At 45.1% G+C, this 25,497-nt stretch overlaps 1 protein-coding gene across 2 annotated transcripts in view; it reads left to right on the top strand.

Moving 5' to 3' along the window:
- map7d1a (MAP7 domain containing 1a) overlaps window positions 1–25,497 on the top strand; it is a 155,022-nt gene that overhangs the window by 97,156 nt on the left and 32,369 nt on the right. Inside the window, exons 4-8 of one of the 2 annotated variants that reach the window (XM_041212134.1) lie at window positions 1,712–1,875; window positions 6,720–6,834; window positions 16,724–16,834; window positions 23,411–23,533; window positions 24,221–24,363. In XM_041212134.1, the coding sequence (XP_041068068.1) occupies window positions 1,712–1,875; window positions 6,720–6,834; window positions 16,724–16,834; window positions 23,411–23,533; window positions 24,221–24,363 (656 nt within the window). The remainder of the gene's footprint in view (window positions 1–1,711; window positions 1,876–6,719; window positions 6,835–16,723; window positions 16,835–23,410; window positions 23,534–24,220; window positions 24,364–25,497) is intronic. The other variant, XM_041212135.1, reaches the window with a different exon arrangement.

Raw genomic sequence — 25,497 nt, 5'->3', positions numbered from 1 at the left:
GTACTAATTGATCTGGCTGTGAGATGTTTACCTGCCTCAGGTGTGTGGTGACCTATCTCCTTGTTTAAAATTTGTTGCTGAATTAGCAGAGTTGCTACCTGTCCTCCCCTTCCCCATCCCTGATGTTATCTACCCCTCTCAGATAATCCCAGTGCCTGATGGTACCTGCCCTGTGATGGTATCTTTCCTACAATGGTACCTGCCTAACCTGACGTGAGTATGCGATCTGACCTGGATGTATCTCCAAAGCCCACTGTGTGAGGGAGTGAGCATACACAATATTTGATCTCGCCCAGCATGTCTTCCGTCCTCCTGCCCCATATCACACTATCTAGATGGCCTAATCCAAGGCACTTGATAATGCTGCTTTAGATCCAGCCTGCCAAAGGTGAGTGAAAGCGGCCCTGGTTTACTCAATTGGTCCTCCACCCACCCCCCACTCTCCCTGCCCCCTGCACTTCCATAGATCTCTCCATGTGGAATATTCACTCAGTCTCCACTTGGAACACTTCATTATTTCACTGTCAGCCATGGCTCAGTTGGTAGCACTCTTACCTCTTAAGTCACAAAGTTTTGTATTCAAATCCCACTGCAGGATCTGAGCACAAAAATCTAGGCTGACACCCCAGTGAGGTATTGAGGGAGCACTGCACTGTCGAAGGTGCCATCTTTCAGATGATATATTAAACTGAGGCCCCATCTCCATTCTTGGGAGGATGTAAACGATCCCATGGTGCTACTTTGAAGAGGAGCAGGGGAATTATCCCTGGTGTCTTGGCCAATATTTATCCCTCAATCAACACTATCTGGTCATTATCACGTTGCTGTTTGTGGGAGTTTGCTGTACGCAGATTAGCTGCTGAGTTTCCAACACTTATACAGTGGCTACACTTCAAAAGTATTTCATTGTCTGTAAAGCACTTTGAGACATCTGGTTATTACGAAAATATTATGCTATATAAATGCAGGTGTTTCCATTTTTCTCTCTCCTACCCTCTTTGTTTTTTTTTTAAAAATGAGGTCAGGAATCATTATCATGGGCCAGCTCTGAACACAAATGGTCACAATGGAGTGTGTCTTTAAACAACCCCACCTCAGTTTCTTACTCAGGACTCCAGCAATCCTCAGACGATGGCATGTGCAGCTATAAGCAGAGCATTGCTTCAGTTCCTATAAGATAAATGATGGTTCCATTTCCTTTGCTGAAAATCCTCCCCCTCAGACCCTGTAATCTGTGGGATTCCCATTTACTGAATTGGATAGAGGGAGGGAAGGAAATGGTTTCTGGCCAGTTTCATGTGGTTCACAAATAATACATCTTATAGTTCATCTTTGTTTTTATTTCTCCTTCTCTCTCTTTCACTTTTCCCTATATTCTTTCTCTCTTCTTCATTCCTTTTTTTCTGTTTCTCTCCACTTCTCTTCGTCTTGTTCTCTCCTCCCCCCTTTTCTCCCTCTCTTTTTCTCTTCCTTCCTTCTCCGTCTCTTATTTTCCTTTCTTCCTCTCCCTCCCTTCCTTCCTTTCCCCCTTCTCCCCATCTATCTCTTTTACCTTATCCCTGCTTCATTCCTTCCTTCCTTCTCCTCTATTTTGATCCCCCTCCCATTTTCTATCTTACTGGCCTCCCCTCTTCCTTTCTCCCTTCTCTCCTTCTTCCTCTGTTTCTGTATCTCTCTTTCTTTCTCTCCTTTGCTCTTTTTTTTCTGCCAGCTGCTAAGAAATCAGTATGGCTGGAAAGGGAAGAAAAGGCAAAAATGCTGCGAGAGAAACAGATGGAAGATCGGAGGAGGAGGTTAGAAGAACAGAGGCTGAAAATAGAGAAGAGACGAGCTATACTAGAGGAACGGCAGCGACTAAAGCTTCAGAAAAATAAGGTATGTATCACTCAGCCTGACTGCAAAACTTAGCATCATTGGAAGCCTGGCAGTTTCAGATGTAGCATCTTTCTCTAGGGAGCCTAAAATCTGGTTTTGAATTGTAGCCTCCACTGATATTTGGACTCTAATATGATGAGAGACTCGATGGTTCTTGGCCCAATCACTAGACGGTTACCTCATCCATTTCCTTTAGGAGGGGAGGCAACAATGAATGTAGCAAAGCCAGTGAGTCCAGTATGTGGCGAAACAAGAGTTCTGTGCTGAGGACTTTTTGAGGAGGCCCAACTGAAATAGCCTGTTCCGCAGTAAAAAAACCTTTGAGATTTGCAACTCACTTTTAACTAGCGATGAGCTTTTTCTAAGTAGCACTATGAACTTAATTTTGAAGAAATAATATTGTAACTAGATTGGAACATGGGAGCAGGAGTAGGTCATTCAGCTCCTCGAGCCTGCGCTGCTGTTCAGCGAGGTAACGGCTGATCATCTACCTCAGCACCATCTTCTCGCACTATCCCTGTATCCCTTGAGGTCATTAGCATCTAGAAATCTATTGATCCCTGTCTTGAATATACTAAATGACTGAGCCTCCACAGCCCTCTGGTGTAGAGAATTACAAAGATTCGCCACTGTCTGACTGAAGAAATTCCTCCTCAGTCCTAAATGGCCTACTCCTTATTCTGAGACTGTCTCTGCTGGTTCTAGACCCTACCAGTCAGGGGAAACATCCTCCCTACATCTACCCTGTCAAGCCTGTAAGAATTTTGTATGCTTCAATGAGATCACCCCTCATTCCTCTAAACTCTAGAGAATATAGATAGGCCCAGTCTCCTCATACAACAGTCCTGCCATCCAGGGATTAGTCTGGTGAACCTTTGCTGCACTTCCTCCATGGCCAGTATATCCTTCCTTAGGTAGGGAGACAAAAACTGTACACAACACCCCCGATGTGGTCTCACCAACAGTATACAACTGCAGCAAGACATCTTTACTCCTGTACTCAAATCCCCTTGTGATAAAGGCCAACATACAATTTGCCTTCCAAATTGCTTGCTGCACCTGCATGCTAGCTTTCAGTGACTTAAGAACAAGGACACATGACAGCAAATCATTTTGCTTTCCTCTGTCCAAGTGACTTTGGAACCGGTTGCTATGATGAATAATATTTAAGAGAGTTAAATTGGTCCACAGCTGCAGTGTAAAAGGGTATTAGTGTATCTACCCTTGTTTTACGCATTTTGTTTTCTATTGATGAGCCATTTTGTCCTATTGGGAAGACCAGTTTCATATTGTAAGACTCTAGATGGCAATGACAGATAATTTTTTAGTTGGTGGATTTGCCAACTTTGCTCCATTCTTACATTCACTACTATACGTAAGAGTCAAATTGTCCTTACAATTAGTTTAATCCTAGAGGATAGAATCCGGGGAATGCCAAGCCTTTAGACAACTGCTTTTAAGGATTCCAAATCTTTCCTATTGTTGTGTATTGCACTGAGTAAGACCCACACGTGCTCAGCTGCAGGCCGCCATTATTGAATTAATTTTAATTACACCTCCCCGACAGAGAGGGCAGTGGAGAGGAGAATTTACTAAAATGCTCAGATCTTGCAATTTTACACTCTCCCCCCACTTAAAAAAACAACTTGTGCATTAAAATGTAAAATGGTACATGTACATAAGTTCCCAGAAGATAATATAACTAAACCATTGGTCCATAACTTCTGAGCTCCAGGGCAGCGAGTCCGGGGGGTAGCCCAAAGATGTGCTGGGCTACTCCACCCCCCAAAGAAGTCTCCAGGTAAGGATTGCACAGGAATTGCGCGGAAAGTTCAAATTTCTGATTGGCAATTGCCCTGCACTGGAAACTATCCGAAAATGCAATTTAAATCGCAAACTCAAATCAGATGATTCCGGAAATCTATAGTTAACCAGGAAAGTCAGTAGAATTAAAACCACTTCAAACTTCTGGGTAACTATTGTACTGACCTCCCCCAACCCCTCATGTGACTCCCGACTGCCCCTCCCCATGGGACCAACCACATGCCCCTCTCCGGACCAACCTGTTGTAGACTGTGGGACAATTTGTCTAACCTGTGCCGAAGAGAAACTTAGAAATTAATACCTAGCTTGTCACCCAGCAAATATTTCTACAAAGACCTCTTCACAATCTTTACAATCCTTTCTGCAGTCCCATTCAACGCTGGGATTTTTGATGGTATTAGAGTGCGTTTGACTCCATTTTTACTCAGATATTTCTGAGTAAAACTTTTCTGACGTAAACTTTGGACCATTATCTGACACCAACACCTCCAGTAACACATTAATTGCAAACTAACTTTTCAAAACCTCAATGGTTCTGGCAATTATGGTATAGGGCATGGATTTAACATTTGCCCACTTGCTGTAACAATTAACAAAAACAAGGCACTGTTTCCTTCAAACAATTTATTAAGTTCTATTTGCAAAGACTTTAGGGCAAGCAAATAGTATTCAGGGTTCAAATTATTCTGTGCCTAGCTCTCCTGGAGCTTCTCTGTAATCTGACTACTGATGTCAACTTTACATCATAAATGTCATCATTGTCTCATTAACGTATCCATCACTCTACAAAATAATCCTGCAATTTCTCATCATCACACTCTAGGCCAGCCATTCATGACATTGAGCACTTTACTGAATACCACATCCCTGTGAATTTCTTCACTGGCATTTCATTTGTGTATGTAAAGTAATTCACAGGTAACTCAGTGGCTAAAAATGAATCAGTCTTCGTGGGAAATATCAAAAGAACATCTGTATTTGCATGATCTGCTGATTTATAATACTTAATTTTGTACTAATGGCTAATTTTTATCACTTGGCCCTCCTTGTTCTTTGTGCTCTCTTAGCACTTCCTCAGTGACAGGTGTACTCTTACTGATCCCTACTGTAAATAACATGGCCCAGTTTAACCATGTCTTCTTAAGGCAACTTCTTTCCAGCAGGGAGACCTTGTTCTTTTCTATTACTACTAATAGCAAGTAATAGGAATTGTCATCATATTCCGCTCTAATACTAACTTGATCTAGCATTGGAATATTGTTATTTGAATAACTAGTTGATTTCAGACCAGTTTGCAGAAGGGCATATGATTTGGAGACTTCTTGTACTCTCCTTCTGATATAACAGACATGGCTGCAGCTGTATCAGTGATGAAACTAATTTGTGAATCACTGACTTTCATTTTTACTGTGGGTGCTTGAATTATATCTTTAGACCTATTACTCTCATCTTCCACATACTTTTTTCCTTGCTCTCTGACTGAATACAATTCTTGACCTTCCTGCTCAATAACATCAACTTCTGTTTCCATCTCCAGCAATGTGCATTTGGAGGCCCCCAAACTCCTGCACTAGCTTTAGATCGACCACGACCTTGACCTGGTGCATGGCTGTGACTTGGTGCTTTACCATGACCTGGAACATTACTCTTTCCTCTACTCCTGTATGCCATCTGGATATGACCAACCTTCCCACAGACATGGCACTTTGACCAGAAATGGGGCTGTTAAATGGTTGGTGGCTACCATACCAATGGTAACATCTAAATTTCTGACTCTGAGACTGTGAACTTGGCTGCCATGACCTGGAACCCACAGAAATCCAGTGGACCTTCCGTGCCGGCTCAGGAAAAGAACCCTCTTGCAATTTGCAACTATCTCTTTCTGCCATTTCCAGGGCTGTGGCCTCATTCGCAGGCCTCCTTCCACATCAGCCTATTGCCTTTGCTCAAGAGATTGGGTTTTAAAACTGGATTTTATTGTTCTTATGGCCTCTTACAAAGGTGTCTTGAGCATTGGTTTTAAGTTTGCACCGTACTCACAGTAACAAGGGACTTTAAGTCGAGAATGTAAGCTGTGACAATCTCACTTGGCAACTGCCTCCTTTGATGGAATGCAACTCATAGAGCAGTTTAATTCTTAGTCGTTTCATAATACGAGTCCAGAATCTCATTAATTTTATAGTAGTCACTAGTACATGGTTTCACAGGCAACATTGGTTAGATATCATCTCAAAAGCATTGAGCCCCATCATGGTGAGGCAAACGTTTACTTTGCTCTGTTTTATTCGCTTTCAGCTAAATCTGTAACTTTCGTTTATAATTACACTAGTCCTCTTTGTTAGGGTTGAATTCCTCCATTGTCTCCAGATATGTCTTTAGTGCTGTTTTTTCAATTACAGTACGTGCTGACTTGCTGTGTGCCTGGACACAATATGCACACATGGGGCAATCTTTCAAATCGCTCAAAATCAACGTTAGGAGTTCAAAAAGTATGTCACAACATTCTTCAGTTCTTAACTTCTTGATTGAAATGTCAAGAAAAATTCTATTCTATCCTCATCGCCATTTTACTGTTGTGTACTGCATTAAGATTAGCACATGCTCAACCACAGGGCAGCCATTATTGAACTAACTTTATTTACACCTCCCCAACAGAGAATGCAGCAGCGAGGGCAATAGAACAAAATACTCAGATCTTGCAATATACTACACCTACACTATATAGAGCGAGTGTCAAAAGAGAGTCTGGAAGCTGGTCCTGGTTTGGCCACTAACCCAGAGATTGTGAGTTCAGATCCCATCAAGGCAAGTTCTAAAACTAAATCCATTTGGCACCAGAAAAAGCTTTATATTTACAGTTGGTTGCTTTTTTCCATTCAAGTAAACCCTACAATTTTGCTTAAATGGAAGAGAAAAAGTAAGAGAAAGGCATCCATTGCCTGAATGCTGATTCTGATTGTGATCTCTTAGGCACTGTCCGCGAGTCATTTCTCTCGCCCTCCTCTCATGCCTTTCTGCAGGAGCGTTATGAAGCTGTGGTACAGCGATCGACCAAGAAAACATGGGCCGAGATCCGTCAGCAGAGGTGGTCATGGACAGGAGCCCTCCCCCATACCCTGAGTGCGCACAAAGAGAGTGAGTCCATTTAATGGAAATACCCACTGGTATTGCATGGTTAGCTCATGATATATTTCTGTGTGAGTGTGTGTTTTTCTTCTGTACCCAGTGCCGTATCATGCAATAGTGCAGCTATGTTCTTTGTGACTACATCTACTGTTTAATGTTTCATGGAGCCTTTCAACACTTGTCATGATGCTTTACTGAAGCAGCAGGGAGGGAGAGTGGGGGGCTTATTGCAAACAGTCAGTTTGTAAGAGGCTTCTGCAGGTGGAGAGAGGCTTTGTTGAGATGAGGACGTTTAGAGACGGAGTTTGAAGGACAAGGTGGCTAAAAATTTGGCCACTGATGCAGACTGTGTCACTCCATCCAGCACCCACATGTTGGTTATAACACAGGCTCAATGTAGAGTTAAGCACCCTCTTACTTTGCCTCCATGCTCTGCCTTAACCCAAGAATTGGAATTTACCATTGTAACTCTCTCTCATGGCTAACAGAATGGGTGAGACTCTTTATTCCTTTGGTCTGTGTTGAATTCCAGCCTAGTCTGCAAAAATAGGAAAGCAGGACTGCCCATCCATCAGTCCACCTACCTGCCTGTATGTCACCTAGCACCTCCAAGACATTTTTATAATAATATCAGGATGAATTTCAGCTTCATAGTTTACTTTACATGGAGATGTCCAAATGTTTTTAAACCCCCTCCTTCTTCCTCCCAACCAATAAGGTGAGTGACCCAGAAAGTCTTATGTCCTTACTCTTAGATGGGATTATTAAAATCTGCTCTGTAGGGACTGAGATTGATTGTATTGAAAGCTCAGTGGCGATGAAGGAGCAGCAGAACCCAGCTCCCATGTTTTACAAACAGCAGAAGGTTAATGAGAGGTTTTGACAAAATAAACTGCTAATGAAGATGTTTATTCTCAGCATATGGTTAACAGTGTCAACACTACATTTATTGCCCATCCCTAGTTGCTCTGAAAAGATGATGAAGGGCCTTCCCTTGAACTGCTGCAGTTGATTATGTTGATGGTGCTACTACACTGATTGTTAGGGAGCTCCAGGACATTGTGCGACTTGTGTGAGGTTTGGATGTTCCTATGGACAATGCTGCTCTTGCCCCTCTCGGTAAGCTTGCTGAGTTTCTACCATTGTTAGAAGAAATGGCTATTTCCTGCCTTTTGTGAAGAGGACAAATCTAGGCCATTTCCTACGTTATTGGGTAGATAGTACTGTCATAGCTATATTGATACAGCTCGCTTAGGGGAGAAGCTACCTCTGCTGCACAGGTCTTCAGTACCATAGCTGGAATGCAGTCGGGGCCCATGGGCTTGACTGTGTCCAGTATGGTCGGCAGCTTCTTAATGCCTTAATGTGAACTGAGTTGGCTAGGAATGGGTGATGATAGGAATCACAGACAGAAACCAAGAAGGAGCATTTGCTCAACAAGTATGGTTGAACACACTTCAAACACTTTAACCAGTCAGGACGTTCATGGACCCCTCCTGTTGTTGTTTCCTAACTCTCCAGCATCTTTTGTGACCAAAGTTTGTAGGGCATAAAATCTTTATGCTATTCTGTTGGATTATGGAACTGGTAAACTCTATCTGTTACATGCTTTATTTGATGTTTGGTATGCAGGTAGTCATGTCATTGTAAGGAATGCTTGGTGCTGTTCCTGGCACAACCCTCAACATCTATGTTGAACCACTTTTAGTTTTCTAGTTTGATGGTGCTGGAGGCGTGGGTGATATGTCAGGCCACATTATAACAGATTAAAGTGATAAACAATTCTGCTGACTATGACGGCCTACAGCACTTCCTGAAGGCCTGCTCTTGGGCTACTAGAACCGTTGTTGGTTTGTCCCACTTGGCTTGGCAGTGGCACTATGCTACACAATGGAGGTTGAACACACTATGGAGATTTTCATTGGATATTTTTAAGGCAGAGGTAAACAGATTTTTGAATAAAAAGTGAGTAAAAGGGTATTGGAGGTAGGCAGAATGTGGAGTTGAGGCCACAATCAGATCAGCCATGATCTTATCAAATGGCAGAGCAGGCTGGAAGGGTTGAACGGTCTAATTTGTATTTGTATGGCTCCTAATTCGTATGTTCGTAGATGAGACTTTGTCCTATGTGACAGGCTGGATGGCTGTAAATTTTAATTGTTGAAAGTTTCTTCCAAATCAGCAGAAACCCTTAAGTGGTGGTTCTGTTAATCTTCCTCTTACAGATTTCAAAAGGGAAAGTTTAGCTCAACCAACCTCACTGAATTCTTTGTAGAGAGTGGACAATGATAATGCAGTAGATGTAATTATCTCAATTTCCAAAATGCCTTTGATAAGGTGCCCAATAATTGACTAATAAATAAGATCAGTGAACACTAATTAAGGAGACAAGTAGCAAAGTAGATGGCTAGCTGGCTTGTGGACAGAAAGCAGAGCCTAAGGGTGAAGGATTCAGAGTGGCAGAAGGTGGGATGTGGGGGTGTTACAAAGATCAGTGCAAGGATCACTGCAGTTCACAATTTATATCAACAATTTTGACTCTGGAATCAAAAATGCAATTTCTAAATTTGCAGATAACACCAAAATGGGTTGACAGAGGGGAATAGTCAACACTGACGAGACCTGCAACAAATGCCAGGGGTCTATGATTGGTAAATGAATTTCAATTTCAACATAAATAAGAGTAAGGTATTACATTTTGGTAAGAAATATGGAATTTGAATATTCCTTGGAAGATAAGAATCTATATTGCATTGAGGAGCAAGGGGATCTGGGAGTACAAACACAAAACACAAAGTAACAATAATGGTGAATAAGGTATAAAAAATGAAAGAAAGCTCTTGGGTTGATCTCGAGTTGGATAGAATTGAAAAGTAAAGAGGTTATCCTAAACTCGCATAGATCCTTGGTTAGCTCACACTTGGAGCACTGTGTACAGCTTTGATCACCATATTATAAAAAGGATATAGAAGCATGGGAGAGGGTACGTAAAGGATTTACAAGGATGATAGCAGAAGTGCAAGTTTATACTTCTCAGTAAAGGGTGAACAGGCTGGAGCTCTTTCCTCTTGAAAAAAGAAAGCTAGGGGGTGACCTAATAGAGACCTTTAAAATGAAAGGTGTTGACAGAGTGGATGCGGAGAGAATGTTTCCTCTTGCGGGGAGGAGTATAACTAGAGGCCGTCAATATAAGACGGTCATCAAGAAAGTGGTGAGAACGTGGAACTTGCTACCACATGGAGTGGTTGATGAGACTAGCACAGGCACATTTAAGGGGAGGTTACCATAGATTGAGACATATAAGTCAACGCCGCATATGAGACGGCCCAATTTTTTTGGCGCCAAAAATGATGTTTAGGCCTGTGCTCAGTGTATAAGTTGGTCCCCCTTTTCGGCTAAGACATGTTATATACATTAGGAGTCAACCTCAATTTTTCACCTCAGAAATGCATGTTCCACTCACCTTATAAGTCGGTGCATGGAATCAAGCAGACCATATAAGCTGTGTTACCTAGAAGATGCATGGGAGTTTAAGACATATCCACACAGAGCAGACCGTACATGGCGACCAGTGAACTGAAATGGGTCCTCCAGCAAAAAAAAATGAAGTACAAAGTCGCTTTCAAGCTATAAGTCATAACATTTGTTGGCTAGTCAAATAACCTTGCTACAGCAAGGGAATTTGGTGTTAGTGAAAAACTGGTGTGAGAATGGAAAGAAGGAGGAATCCTTGCTGAAGAAGATGCCCAAGACCAGTCACTGGCCTGATCTTGAGAAGCATGTATTAGAATAGGCCTTTGAAAATCATCAAAATGGTTATATCATCACCAGAAATAGAATGCCCACATACACACTTAAGTGGGTCAAATCAAACCGAATCCAGCAAAGATTTTAAAGCAACAGCTAATTGGTGTAGCTGCTTTATGGGACATAAATGTCCAGTGTTGCAGCAGAAGACCAAGATTGCTCAGAGACTACCAAATGACCTCAATGCCATAGTTACCAGTTTCCAACGATTCATTATCAGATAGCGGCAAAAAGATGTGAAGAATGGGAAGAAGTTCTCTGTCTGGAAATATACTCAGCAAAAGTGAGTGCCTTCAGGGGAGGTGAAGGAGAGACTGCATGGTAATGCTGCTCACTCAGAGGGTTGCAGGGATTGTCTGGCTGCCTGATGCCCCTTTAATTGCAACAGTGACCAGTAAAAATATCCCTGTATTGAGAACTACAAATGGATGATTCACTATAAAAATTTGCTACGGGCGGAATTTTCCGTGCCCACTGACGATGGGCGTCATGGTGGGCGTGAGCGGACAATGTGGCAGCAAGGCCAAAAATCGGCTTCACGACATCGTGAAACCAGTTTGCAATCATCCACTCTGTCTGTCTTTCACATTGTTGCATGTTGGGAACTTCATTGTAATATGCCTGCATCTCATTATAAGCTCAGCTCACCTGAATCATCCCTCCATGTCAATTTTACTGCCCACCTCGGCAGGAAAACATGCCTATGCAGAACACATCTTGACAAGTGTGATGTGCAGAAGTTGGGACTTACCATCATAGCCTTGCTCACCTCATGGACATCCAAGTAGCAGAAGATGCTGGAGCCCAACAGCAACGGGACCCCGGAGGAATGTGCATCGCATGCTGGGTGGATTCTCATAGACATGGCTCTGCCATGAAGCCACCCCTGGAAGGTGGAAATAACCATTGAGGGTCTGCTTCGGGACATCAGTGTCTTGGCCATGGTCTGCTACAGATGATCGTCAAGGGGGTAGGGACGAAGGTGTACATTCAACTGGGACAGGAAGGTGTACCTGGTGGGGGTGGGTTGAGGTTGGGAGTGGGGGAATGAAGGAGGCAGGGGGGAGGTGAGGTGAGATTGGTGGGGGAGAGTAAAGGTGTCAGGGGGATTAGGTTGGGAGGGGGCGAAACCAAAGTATCGGGGGCGGGGGGGTGAGGTTGTGAGGTGGGAGGATGTTACAGGAGAGAACATGGCAACTGGTGGGGAAGGTGTAAGGAAAGGGAGTTTGGTGAGGGGGGGCAGGACTTTGTTGGGGGTGGAAGGAGGGTGGAGGGCATCAGGGGGCAGGAAGGAGTCTGGGGAGGGTGGAGGAAGTAGTCTGGGGGTGGGGAGATGAAAGAATAAGGAGGGGGGATGTCCAGGTCAACATGCAAGGGAGGTCGGTGGAGTCAATGACTGCCTCCTAGGGAGCGAAATGAGGGTGGGCGCAGTAGGAGGGAATGGAGAGAATGAGAGAGGGCAGAGTGAGCTGGTAGGGTGGGTGGGTGAGTGTGCAATGGTAGCAGTAGAAGGAACGGCGAGTGGGGTTGGTAGGGACTTGGAAGCAGACATGGACCCTGAGGTAGGGAAGGAGGAGTTCGGGGAAGTCAATGGGGATGGGATTTTGGGGAAGGTAGGGAACTTGCACATTCACCTGGACATCCCTAAAAGAAAAGGTTTCTGGCTGGTAGGTGATGATGGGAAGGTGGAAGGTGCTGCCAGGGGGTTCGACAGTGATAGGTGAAAGGACATGGGTGACTGGGAGAGGGGAAAGGATGGGGCAGCTGAAGACAAATGTTACACGCACCATGTTTCTAAACCCGAAAGTGAAAGGAGACTCCTGGGGCGCAGGAACAGGTGCAGCATATGGGAGTGTGATCAGTGGGTGGGTGGTGATGCAGGTCAGCTCAGATGGACAACTGAAAGCGAACCCCAGCAGGCATCATTGAAAATGCTCAGGACATTGGGATGAGTGTGGTGGAGAAAGGATCTGTGTGCCTGGGAGAGTGTTTGCATGAGGCTCCGAAAGGCCCTGCCACACACACACAACACACACACAACACACACACACTTCTCCCTCCAGAATCACTCGTGGGCCAGCTGCATGCAGCTGAACTGCTAGTGTTGGAGATGCATTGGGAGGAATCGCAAAGCCTGTCAATTAAGCTGACATTATTCAGTGAAAGTGAATACATTTTCAGATTATAAAGTGACAAAATGTGTTCACCCGTGTAACCACTTGTGATCAGAATTTCGTAACTTTCTAAGCCTAACACTTCTAGGTGCTACCCTGACATCTGCAGCAATGGTTGAGACAGCCTGTGAAGTGATTGGCACTATTGTCTCTGACGACTTCGGCGTGGGTCCTCTGAAGAGCCGAGGCCTGGGGGGGCCTTGGCCTGCTTTGGCTGCCCTCCTGCAGACCAGCTGCTCCCTCCGCGGTGACAGAGGACAAGATTGAGAGGGCCACAGGGAAAAGGGACTTGGAGGGAGAGGACAGCTTCTGAGATTCCTGACTAGATGACCCGGGGTGTCCAGCTGCCATCCCTCTTCCCTTCAGGTACCCAAGGGCCCCAGCCTAATTCCTTGAGGGGAAGGAGCATCTGGAGGGACATTGAGGTGCCCTGCTTCCCTCTTGCATTGCCACTGCAAGAAGTCATTCATAGCTGCCGCATTGGAGTGCAGGTCTGTGTGCATCCCTGCGTTCTGCTGGACCAGGATCTCTATAGTATCCGCCATCCATCCCATAAAGACCTCCATACACACACATGTAGGCACCACTTCATCTGAGACCAGGCAGACACACTCCTCTGAAGCACGTGCTGCTCTGTTGAGGGCTTCTAACAGCTCTCCGTGATGTTCCCCTGCCTTCTGCTGACTCTCTACGATGAGTTGGAAAGCCGAATCCAGAGGCTCATTATCTGACTCGGACTTCACTGATGCCTGTTGCCCAGCAGTCCTCCAAATGCTGGGGAGCTCAGCTGAACCTGCGTCCTCCTGCTGTGGACACACATCCGTGCAGTGACCACCAGATTGTGAACCTGCTCTAGCTCTAGGCTCACCGAGATGTGTATCTCTGTGCTGTTGGAGAACTTGGGTAAGCGCTGCGATGGGTCTTCCAGGCTGCTTATTTCCAGCTCTTCAATGGAAGAGGTGTCCTCTTAGCTGGAGGTAAGGACCTGGATACAGCTGAAGGACTGGCTGGCTGAGGGTGTTGGACGCTTGGCAGAGCTCCCTGTGAACCAAAATAGAGATAATGAGGGCATGGCAGCAGACTCGAAAGCAGGTGAGAGAGCACTCACAGTTGTGATGAGAGAGGGATGATGTGGTGCACGATTCTCACGTGGTGTTCACTGCCAACTTCACCATCGCTGCAGGCATGGTCCACGTCCTCACTAGTCAGAATGGTGGCACGCTCCTCAAAGTAAGTGAGGGGCCTAAATTGGGCCACTCAACCCCTGGTCTGGGACCTCTCGATTCTGCTGATGTGAGCAGGCTTCTTCTGTATGAAAACAGATGGAGAGAGTGCGAGCAGGACACATGGCACTGCGTGGAATGTTAGTGTGGTGAGCGGAGCCATGGACAGGATGATAGTGCAAGCTCTAGACAATATGAGCCTGATGGAGATGTGAGGGTGTTTGTGAGAGTTAGTGATGTTGCCCTTTGAGATGTGAGGTCCCTGTTGATGTGTGATGGGTTTGTGAGTGTGTGAGTTGAGAGTGATGAGAAGAGTGACTTACCCTGGTGGATCGGAGAAGACCATTCATCCTCTTGCGGCACTGGGTGGCTGTCCTCTTTTGTGAGGCATTGGCGCTGACCATGGCTGCCACCACATTCCATACTGTATTTGTCACCTTACTTGCTGGTTTTCACCCAAAGCAGGGGTTGAGGACATCATGGTGGGCCTCCACGGCATCCAAATGCAGTCCAGGAATGCCCCATTGAATTGGGCGGGCTACAGTCTTCTTGCCTTTTGGGGCCATGTCTTCTGTGCAGTAGTGCTGGGCTGGAAGCACTGAGAGGTGTGCATATGGCTGCACTTTAAATATGACACCTGGCGTGAGGAAGCAGCGAGGTGATAGCGTGGTGGGCGAATCAGAGGCTGCCCACCAGCGAAACAGTGTGTTTCCTGGGAATGCATGATAAATGAGGTGGGATTGTGACGATACAGTGTGAAAAGCCACCATTGTGGCTTTTTCCCACTTTTTCCTGCCTGCTACCGCATTTGGGGCAGAATTGTCCCAGAATTGCACTGTGTTTATTGTACACAAAGTAACCTTGCAAAATTGAAACTGTGGGGTGTGAGCTGGGGCTTTTGCAGAGAAAACCATCGGGCCAGACAGTTCAAACAGCTTCATTCTAGATGGTAACGTTTTAAAATTCTACCGTGCTGTAACACAGTTTATTCAATGAACATTGCACTGAAACTAGTACAAGCCAATATTGTGACACACTCCTTATTTTTTACTCATCATTCATCATACTTATTGCTTGCTTAACTACTGTTGGTAACAGACCCATGACCTCCAATTTACCTTTGTGTGTTACACTTTTATCCAAACCTAGTATCAGCAGAGTGTTGGAAAGGACACCAAGATGATTGATATATTAGCAAGAGGGCTTGGCAGTCAAGATGGTGGAATTGTGTAATTTTACAGAAGTGACCTTATTGCAGACATATGGAGGACTGCACTTCATAGCAAGACTTAGCTTTTTAGTATCACCAACAAAGTTGGAGAGGGAAATGGGTTCACCTATGACTGTTCAGTGAAAGCATCATGCCACTGTGAAGTTCATCAACTCTGGCATGTATCTCAGGCTGATTGAATGCGAGTTGGCACACGCTCTGAAAATTAAAGCTAGTTCAGGAGCCAAATCAGGATCACGCTTCTTCACACAAAGGGCAGTGGAAATCTGGAACTCTCTTCTCCCAAAAGGCTGTCAATGCTGGGGTTCAATTGGAATTTTCAAGGCTGAGATTGATAAATGGATAAGAAGATTGAAGAATATGGGTAAAGACACATAAATGAAGATGGGATACAGATGAACCATAACCTAATCTAAAAAAGAGAAAGACTTGCATTTACATAGCACCTTTCAAGACCTCAGGACACGCCCAAGTGTTTTACAGCCAAGTAAGCACTTCAAAAGCGTTGGCCCTACTGCTGCTCCTATTCCAATTTCCGATAGTGAGGCCATATTAGGAGTATTATGTAGGCATCCTACAGTCAGAAGGATGTTGATATATTGGGGTGTGTTTAGAGTATTGTACAAAATGTTGGCATTGAAGGAGATGGTTAGTCCTAGCCTGTCAGCTGTGCCAACAGCAGTAGAGAAGAACTGATGGAATGATTCTGGGGTGGGCCTTGGAGTTCATGAGGAGAGACTCGCACTGAACAGTAGAGGTTGAGAGAGGAAATGACTCAGGTGTTTAATATATGGACAGCCAGAGATGACTTGGCGTAACTAGTATGCGGGACTTAGGTTGTATTCTCAGATCTAGAGGAATAAGTGAGACGAAAGGCTGAAGGGACATTTTATACACAGTGCTGGCTGGTCTAGAAAAAGCAGTGGATGCTGTCAATTGATTCCTGCTAAATCACAGGTAAATCTGGCTAAGAGTCAAGTACGGTGTTGCAATGATTAGAATGATGAGACAAAACAGTAATCGTGGGATGATGGTTGGTTGTAGAATGTTGTCTCTGGAGGGCAATACTTTGATCGTGGCAATGCTGGGATGAAATATTCTTGAGTTTTGTCTGATTTGATTAAGATGTTAGGGAGTCTTTTTTTTTACAAGTTTTGTTCTTGGGAGATTGAAAAGTTGTTGGTGTACATACTTTGAGGAAGGACTGGGTTTGGTGGGGCCAAATGGTTGTCTTATTCTGCAATTGCAGATATATCCTTTAAATGAATGATACCATCTTCAAATCCTTCCATTCCAACATCCATATTGCCCCCTCCTCCTACCCCAATCATCCATCACCAACCCCCACCCACCCCCCACCCAGCACCAGATGAAGTCTGTCCCAAAGATGCTCATTTGAGGAAGACTTGATGGTATTTATTTCTCTCTCTCTCTCTTCTGTCTGTCTCTCCATTCTCTTCCAGGGTCAGAGGGGTGCTCTATCTCGGCTGTCAATCTGCCCAAACATGTGGATTCCATCTTAAACAAAAGACTCTCCAAGTCCTCAGCCACACTCTGGAATTCCCCCAGCAGAAGTATGGAATCTTTCATTGTCCCCTTTTTCCCCCCCCCCCCCGTTAGACTCCAAGGCGCCTTCTCCAGGGCTGTTAACTTTCCGACTATTCGGATTTGGAACAGTCGTTGAAACTCCTGACTACAAAAATAATAATAGTACACAGGATGTTGCAATTTAAAGGGGCAGTGTTCCATGGTCTTTGGTGTTTTATAGCACCTAGCCTGCTTAAAAAATGTTATAAACCAACATTGTCCCTTTTAAGGAAAGTTATACTGAGTGTGTTTGCCAGAATCTCATGCTGCTATTCAGATCCACAGCCGACTTTGATTACTGTCCCTTACGTGGCAGCCTGATGAAAATTAACAGCCCTGTGTCTCCCTCTGCTTGTAGTGCCTCAGTGCTGCTCCATAGTGCACTCAGTCAGAAATGCTGGTGTCTCATTGCTGGTTTAAAGTGTAATAGCTTTCACCAGACAGCAAAGACTCTCACATTAGTGGGGGAATTGGGCAGGGTGGGGGAAGAGGAAATGGCACAAAGCTTGTGGATGTTGTGCATATTTTTGTCACCTAGCAATGGGGACTAGTGCTGGGCCACCTTTGGATTTACGAGCTTGTATTGGTGATGTTGATGGTGATGGGTGTGGTTAGGAGCTGGTGCTGCAGCAGAGTGACCCTATCACCAGCCCAACCTTTTCCATTCCTGTTAATGATTTCATGAGATCATGAGAAATAGAAACAGGAGTAGGCCATTCGGCCCCCCCGAGCCTGCTCTGCCATTCGATAAGATGATGGCTGATCTGATTGTGGCCTCAACCCTACTTTCCTGCCTGGCACCCATAACTCTATTGATCAAAAAACCTGCCTAACTCAGCCTTGAATATATCCAATGCCCTAGCCTCCACTACTCTCTGGGAAAGAGAATTCCATAGATGGAGAGAAAAACTTCCACCTCATCCCCATCTTAAATGGGAAACCCCTTATTTTTAAACTGTGCCCCTTGTTCTAGACTCCCCCATGAGAGGAAACATCTTCCCAGCATCAACCTTGTCAAGCCCGCTCACAATCTTATGTTCCAACTGATTGAATTTATTTGATCCTCTGTGCTGACTGTTTCGCTGCAGGTGGTGGTTGGGGAATGCCAAGTTTGAAATGGAATGAGCTATGTTTCAGGCAGTGTCATGTTGGGAGTATGCTAACATTTAATGAAAACTTGCTTTTCTTGGGTGAAAGGAAAGTGAATTTGTGTGGAAATGGAACAGGACAGCTTTCAAAATGTTCCGCATTGTTCACTTGCAGATGGCAACACACCCAGTCCTTTCCAGCCCTGCTGCTTTCTAGTGCAACCTGACTCTTCTCAGCCTCCATGCTGGGAGGACGAATGTGGGAACAGCAAGATCCAAAAACAGAATCCATCTCGATTATGGGGAAAACAGTGTGGACTTCAATCTCAAATGGATTGTCATTAGGAGAGAGTAGGAGCTGGTCAATGGGAATTTCAATACAAACCAGTGTTGGTGAATATGATAGATTGCACTGACAGGATCCCAGTGTTAGTGATCGATTGCACTGGCAGGATCCCAGTGTTAGCGGTAGATTGCACTGGCAGGATCCCAGTGTTAGCGGTAGATTGCACTGGCAGGATCCCAGTGTTAGCTGTAGATTACACTGGCGGGATCCCAGTGTTAGTGGTAGATTGCACTGGCAGGATCCCAGTGTTAGCGGTAGATTGCACTGGCAGGATCCCAGTATTAGCGGTAGATTGCACTGGCAGGATCCCAGTGTTAGCGGTAGATTGCACTGGCGGGATCCCAGTGTTAGCGGTAGATTGCACGGGCGGGATCCCAGTGTTAGCGGTAGATTGCACGGGCGGGATCCCAGTGTTAGCGGTAGATTGCACTGGCGGGATCCCAGTGTTAGCGGTAGATTGCACTGGCGGGATCCCAGTGTTAGCGGTAGATTGCACTGGCGGGATCCCAGTGTTAGCGGTAGATTGCACTGGCGGGATCCCAGTGTTAGCGGTAGATTGCACTGGCGGGATCCCAGTGTTAGCGGTAGATTGCACTAGCGGGATCCCATAGTTGAGTGTGATAGAGCTCTTTGAGGATGCAATAAGCATAGTGGTTAAAAGGGAACCAGTAGATGTAGTGTATTTGGATTTCCAAAAGGTATTCAATAAAGCTTCATATAAAAGATTACTGCACAAACTAAAAGTTTATGGTATTGGGGGTGATATATTAGTATAGATAGAGGATCGGCTATCTAACAGGAAACAGAGTCTGGATAAATGGGTAATTTTCAAGTCAGCAAAATGTAACTAATGGAGTGCCAAGGGGACCAGTGCTGGGGCCTCAACTATTTACAATTTATATTAATGACTTGGATGAAGGGATCGAATGTATTGTAGCCAAAGTTGCTGATGATACAAAGGTAGGTAGAAAAGCAAGTTGTGAGGAGGATACAAAGAGTCTGCAAAGCGATATAGATTGGTTAAATGAATGGGCAAAAATTTGGCATATGGAATATAATGTTGGAAAATGTGAGGTTGTCCACTTTGGCAGGAAGAATAGAAAAGCAGAATATTATTTAAATTGAGAAAGACTACAGAATGCTGTGGTACAGAGGAATCTGGTTGTCCTTGTACATTGTTATGACACAGCAGTTGGTAAAGGCTGAGTTATTTAAAATCCCGGGGAGAAACTTTAAACGACTGTCATAACCTATATTTTCAATTGGTATGTTTGAGATGCAGCTCTGAGTTCAGAAATGAAACTGCAAGCATCCAGAGAGGCTTTTATATAAATTAAACATTTATTAATTTAATGAGGAATTAAACACAAACTACAAATTACTACCATAATAACTTTTAAACAAGCCCCCAAATTAATCACTCCCAGGTAAATCTTCAAGACAACAACAATAACCCATAGACTTAAACAGACACCAGGCAAAGCACTTTTTATCTTGCAAATTCAAATTGAGGTTCCTTTCAATTTGGTTCCTTCACACAGTTGTAGGCTTACAGGCAGCATGCCTCTGACTCTCACACACATATTTTCTGTATATACCTAGCCTTCCCTTTGAATGCAAATTCTCATTGCATCACCAGGCCCTTTGAACTCCACCTCTTCTTACAATAAAGCCGCTTTCATAGTACCAATTTTATGAGTAATATCAACATATTGCTTGGTGTCTGCTAGCTAAGTGCAAGATTTCACCCCCCAGTCTTTGAATGGTTTATTCACAAAATGCAAGTGTACTCTGTACCTTACTGTTTAACATCTCAAAACTACTATACATCAAAGCACCCAGACCAGCCGGCTTTAATCCAATTAAGACACACACATTCACACCCACAGTCACAGACCCTACTACAAGTCTAACTTAAAATAATTTCTAATAACATTATATACATTAATATCTTCATGACAACATGAATCTCAAAATGTTAGCATGCAGGTACAGCAAGTAACCAGGAAGGCAAATGGAATGTTGGCCTTTGTGGCAAGGGAAATGGAATATAAAATAGGAAGTCTTGTTACAGTTGTATAGGACATTAGTGAGACCACTTTACTTCAGGAGGGATATACTTGCATTGGAGGCAGTTCAGAGAAAGTTCACTAGGCTGATTCCTGGGATGAAGAGTTTGTCTTATGTTGAGCAGGCTGGGCCTAAACTCATTGAAGCTTAGAAGAATGAGAGCTGATCTTATTGAAATATATAGGATCCTGAGGGGTCTTGACAGGTTAGATGCTGAAAGGATGTTTTCCCTCTTGCAGGAATCTAGAACGAGGGGGCTGCAGCTTCAAAATAAGAGGTCTCCCACTTAAGACGGAGATGAGGATGAATTTCTTCTCTGAGGGTCTTTAGTCTTTGGAATTCTCTTCCAGAGAGAGGAATGAAGGCTGGGTCATTGACTGTGTTCATAGCTGACTTAGACAGGCTTTTGATCTAGAAGGGAGCCGAAGGTTATGGGGGGGGCAGGAAGGAAAGTGGTGTTAAGGCCACAATCAAATCAGCCATGATCTCATTGAATGTCGAGTGTGCTCGAGGGGCTGAATGGTCTACTCCTGCTCCTATTTCTAATGTTCTTACGTTCTTACAGATCACACTGCCAGGATCCCAGTGTTAGTGATGGATCACACTGCCAGGATCCCAGTGTTAGTGATGGATCACACTGCCAGGATCCCAGTGTTAGTGATGGATCACACTGCCAGGATCCCAGTGTTAGTGATGGATCACACTGACAGGATCCCAGTGTTAGTGATGGATCTCACTGACAGGATCCTAGTGTTAGTGATGGATCTCACTGACAGGATCCCAGTGTTAGTGATGGATCTCATTGACAGGATCCCAGTGTTAGTGATGGATCACACTGACAGGATCCCAGTGTTAGTGATGGATCTCACTGACAGGATCCCTGTGTTAGTGATGGATCTCACTGACAGGATCCCAGCGGAGGAAAAACTCAGCAGGTCTGGCAGCATCTGTGGAGAGAGAAACAGAGTTAATGTTTCGAGTCCGTACGACTCTCCTCCTGTTTTTACTTCAAATTTCCAGAATCCGCAGTATTTTGCTTTTATTTTAGATCACAATGAGATGTTTTCCATCTTGTCAGGGATTTGATTACACTGCACCTCCTAAAGGACACAGTTGCTGGGAACTGTTCCGATCTTTAGATAACATTTCATAATGTATTCAAATGTCAGTGATTTCCAAAGGTAACCGCAAAGTCAGCCAAAAGATTCAAAACCTGGGTTGATAATCCAGTGTAATTCACTGCTAGAAAGACTGGCCATGCCACTCTGGCTGTATTGTTCCATGACAAAGCTAGCCATTATTCCAAGGTCCATTGACAGAGCTGGCACTGTTGCTCTCAGTCTGAACTGGCCCTAGCCAGTGGCAGTGCCAGCTGTCTAACCCTGGCTCTATGGCCCTCTGACGGAGCTGACCCTGACTATCACCACTGGCAGTGTTTGCCCTAGCCCTGGTTCTGTGACCAAATGGCGGCGCAGGACGCATACTTACCTTGGTTGCCATCTAATGGATCCAGCTGTTGTACTATCCCTGAGCACCTTTTTAATGGAGCTATTTCTAGCTCCATGGTCCTCAGTTTGAGCTGACGCTTGACCTCGTGGCTCTCTGATAGAGCTGCCCAAGTGGCCAATCTTAATGCATGATCTTCGAGTGTCAGAAAACCATGAGGAACATCCCAGTTGAACCTAATCCTAATAAGCAATGAACCTGTTTATTCCTTGACTTCTCACTAGCTCAGATCAGTTAAGGCCAATCAGATTGCTCTACTTCTGCCAGGGCTTCTATTAACTCTTAGGCCTTGTATTGAATCTGGGATCTGTTTGGATGATGGGTTTGAGTCCTTCGCACACCACAGTGTCACACAGTTCTCAAAAAGACTTCTGCACAAATAGGGCAGAATCTTATGTCCGCCCCTGTGGTGAGGTGGAGGGGGGTGGCATTTAATCAGGCAAGAGGGTGGCAGGTGGGGACTCTGCCAAACCCTCTCCCCAAGCCTCCCTCCCACCGTCACTCAGCTCTGGCCAGGGATCCCAGCGATAATTCTGGGCCTCAGGTGGGTGTCATACTGGCAACAGCCACCGCCTCTCCAGTGGCGCTGCTGTTCAGTAGAGCTGCCAGCTCCTAATTGGCCAACAGCTCTTGGCTGGGGTGGGGGGTGGAGTTCCATCCTTGGCCTGGGTCCTGGATCCCAGGGGTAGGCCTGCTGCTGGCCTGTCAACTGCCTGAGTTGGACAAGATGTGGCAGGCCATCCGAAAAGTGGAGTTCTTGCTGGCTCGCCAGCTGGCAGCTGAGACCTCCGTCACCTCCACAAGATACCGTCCATAGCATGGAAAACATTGTAGAGACTTAGTCGGGGGGTCGGTGGGGGGGGTTCAGGTGATGATTTACAGAATCTAGAAAACAGGGATTTAATTTTATATTTTAATGAAGTTTAAGAGGAAATTTAACAGAGATGTTGAAAATTACATGGGATTTTGATTGAGCAAGTAAGGAGAAACTATTTCTTCTGGCAGGAGGGTCATTAATCGGAGCTGACAGATGTCAGAACAGTGGTTGAAGAACCAATGGGAAGATGAGAAGAAACACTTATTCAGCAACTTGGAATTTGGTGCCTGAAATGATGATGGAAGTAGATTGAATAGTAACTTTTAAAGGGAATTTGATTAAATACTTGAAAAGGAAAAATTTAAGGGTCCTTGGGAATGGCAGGGAAATGGGACCCATTGGATAGCTCTTTTAAAGACCTGACACTGGCACAAACGGCTGAATGACCTTCCAGCTGTAAGATTTAATCCTAACACCAGGAGTTGTTTTGAAGTTGGATGATAAATGTTGAGATTGAATTCCACCATTTAAATCCTTCCCTGACAATTCTGATGTATGTCAGACATTAACGGGATCCACTGACTTTTTTAATTCAAGCACCTCAGGCTATGCTCCGGCCTGGTTCTCTGGGTTGGCTGGTCTGAGAGTGACCCGCAGTATCCCACAACACCCCCGCCCTCCCCCTGGTGTCATTGTCCAATGCCTGATCAGTGAAGATGGTCTTGTCTTCCCGCAGCTCGCCGTTTACAGCTGAGTCCTTGGGAGAGCAGCATTGTGGACCGACTGATGACCCCAACACTGTCTTTCCTCGCCAGGAGCAGGAGTGTCGCTGTTTTAGCGAGTAATGGTCGAGATTCAGGTTTGTTCTCTCATTGAACCAGCACAGTTTACAGTTGGGAGTGATTTTGGTCAAAGACTTGTTTTAAAACTTGAAAATAACATTGTATCCAATCTTTGTTCTCTCTCCCCTCCATTGCTGTCTATCCTGCTGACTCTCTCCCTCTATTTCTCTCCGGCTCCCTCTTGAACTCTGCCTCATTGTTCATCCTTTTCCATCTCATCTATCTCACTGTGCCTCTCTTATCCCCTGCTGTCTTCCTTTTGTCTTTGTGTCTGCATCATCCACTCCCAATATCTCACTCTCTATCTCTAATGATCTCCTTTTTCTCTTCCACTCTCTTCTACTTGTTTTTCTTCTCCGTGTATTTATCTCTTCTCTTATTCTCTCTCCCTGCCCACGTGTCTCTCCCTCCTCACCACTCCCTCCCCATTCTCTTTTTGCTCTCCTCCTCGTTCCCTGCTTCCCGCGTCTCTCCTTCCATGTTCCTTGCTCCCCATGTCTCTCCCTCCTTGTTCCCTGCTCCCTACGTCTCTCCCTCCCTGTTCCCATCATCCCCTCTCTCCCCCTCCTCCTCTCACTTCCTCCCCACTCTCTCTGTGCTTCTTTCTCTGATCTTCCCCTCTCCGTATTTGCTGTCCTTCTCTTCCTCCCCGTTCCATCTACATCCCCCCCCACTCGCTATCTCTGACTCTGTGAACCTGCTAGTTGCCCCCCTCTGTCCTCGCTCAGCCTCAGCCAGCCCAGTAGCCCCAAGTAGTGGCAAGCCCCCTCACAGATGCTCTAATCGATGGAGAGCTGCTCTCAGTACGCCTGATATCCCAGGACGGCACAAGACTGATCCCCATCTGGTGAGTAATCCTGTAACTGATAGAAATGAGAAAGATTCACTGTGTAAAGAACTGTAAATCCCTGTCAACAAGACCTTCCTTGGTCACAATCAACAGCCTGACTTCCACAGTGAGCTACCCTCTAACTGTTCATCTCAATGGTAGTGAATCAAACTAAATTATTAATTCCTAATCTTTTGTCCGTTGATGAGGAATTAATTATTTATCGGTCTTTTTTTTCTCCTCTTGCCTGTTTTCTCCTCTCCACTCCTGAAGGTATTGACTTCTTGTTGGGATTCAGCTCCACAGACAACCTCCAGAATCGGCCATCAGATGACCAGTGAGAACCCACACTGTAAATTTGAGCAGGTTCGAGAGGGTAGCTTTACAAGCAAAACTGTACCGGTCCCCACTAACCCCTGCAAGCTTCCCGCAGAGCTCACTGAACTGGGAGAAGGACCATGAATGCCAGTTGAGTTTCCTCTCCCTAAGCCAATGACACTGAGGATAATGTAACACTGACCTCATTCAGCTCGGTTTAAATCAGCACAAGGGAGGATTGAACCTGCAACCTTCCTGGCTGCACAGTGAAGGGAGTCACTGGATTAATTTATTGAGTTCATTGGGATGACAACTAATTTTCATACCTCTTGTATATTGGTATTGAGCTGCAGAGATCACGAAAGGCCAGGGTCTAGTTCCCAGTGTGTGCTGAGATAGTTGACCCCAGCAGAGCTGGGGATTTGGACATTGTTAATTGCCCTTGATGTTTCTGTTTAGAACAGGGAATGATAGCTTCCTCCTCGTTGTTCTCCAGTGAGCTGAGCTCATAGTGCCTGGGTTCAGGCATAGGATCTGGTTAGTTTTAGACCTGACAGTGATGCCCCTCCCTGCTTACTGCCTGGGCTCAACTCAAGTGAGATACCAGTGGGCCACTGAACACAGCAAAAGACAGTGTTTTCAGGAGAGCTGCGGAGAAAATAAATAACAGCACCAGTTTGGCTCATTGATAGCATCCATCACCTCTGAGTTAGAAATTCGTGGCTTCAGCCTCGCTTCAGGGATGTAAGGAAGGCTGACTCTGCACTGCAGTACTGAGGAGGTACAGCACTACCAGAAGTGCCGTCTTCTGAATGAGATGTTAAACTGCGGTCT

Source organism: Carcharodon carcharias, chromosome 19 (assembly GCF_017639515.1).
Source record: "Carcharodon carcharias isolate sCarCar2 chromosome 19, sCarCar2.pri, whole genome shotgun sequence".
NCBI lineage: Eukaryota > Metazoa > Chordata > Chondrichthyes > Lamniformes > Lamnidae > Carcharodon > Carcharodon carcharias.
The sequence above is the reverse complement of the archived record's forward strand: the minus strand, read 5'-3'. Positions and strand labels throughout refer to the sequence as shown.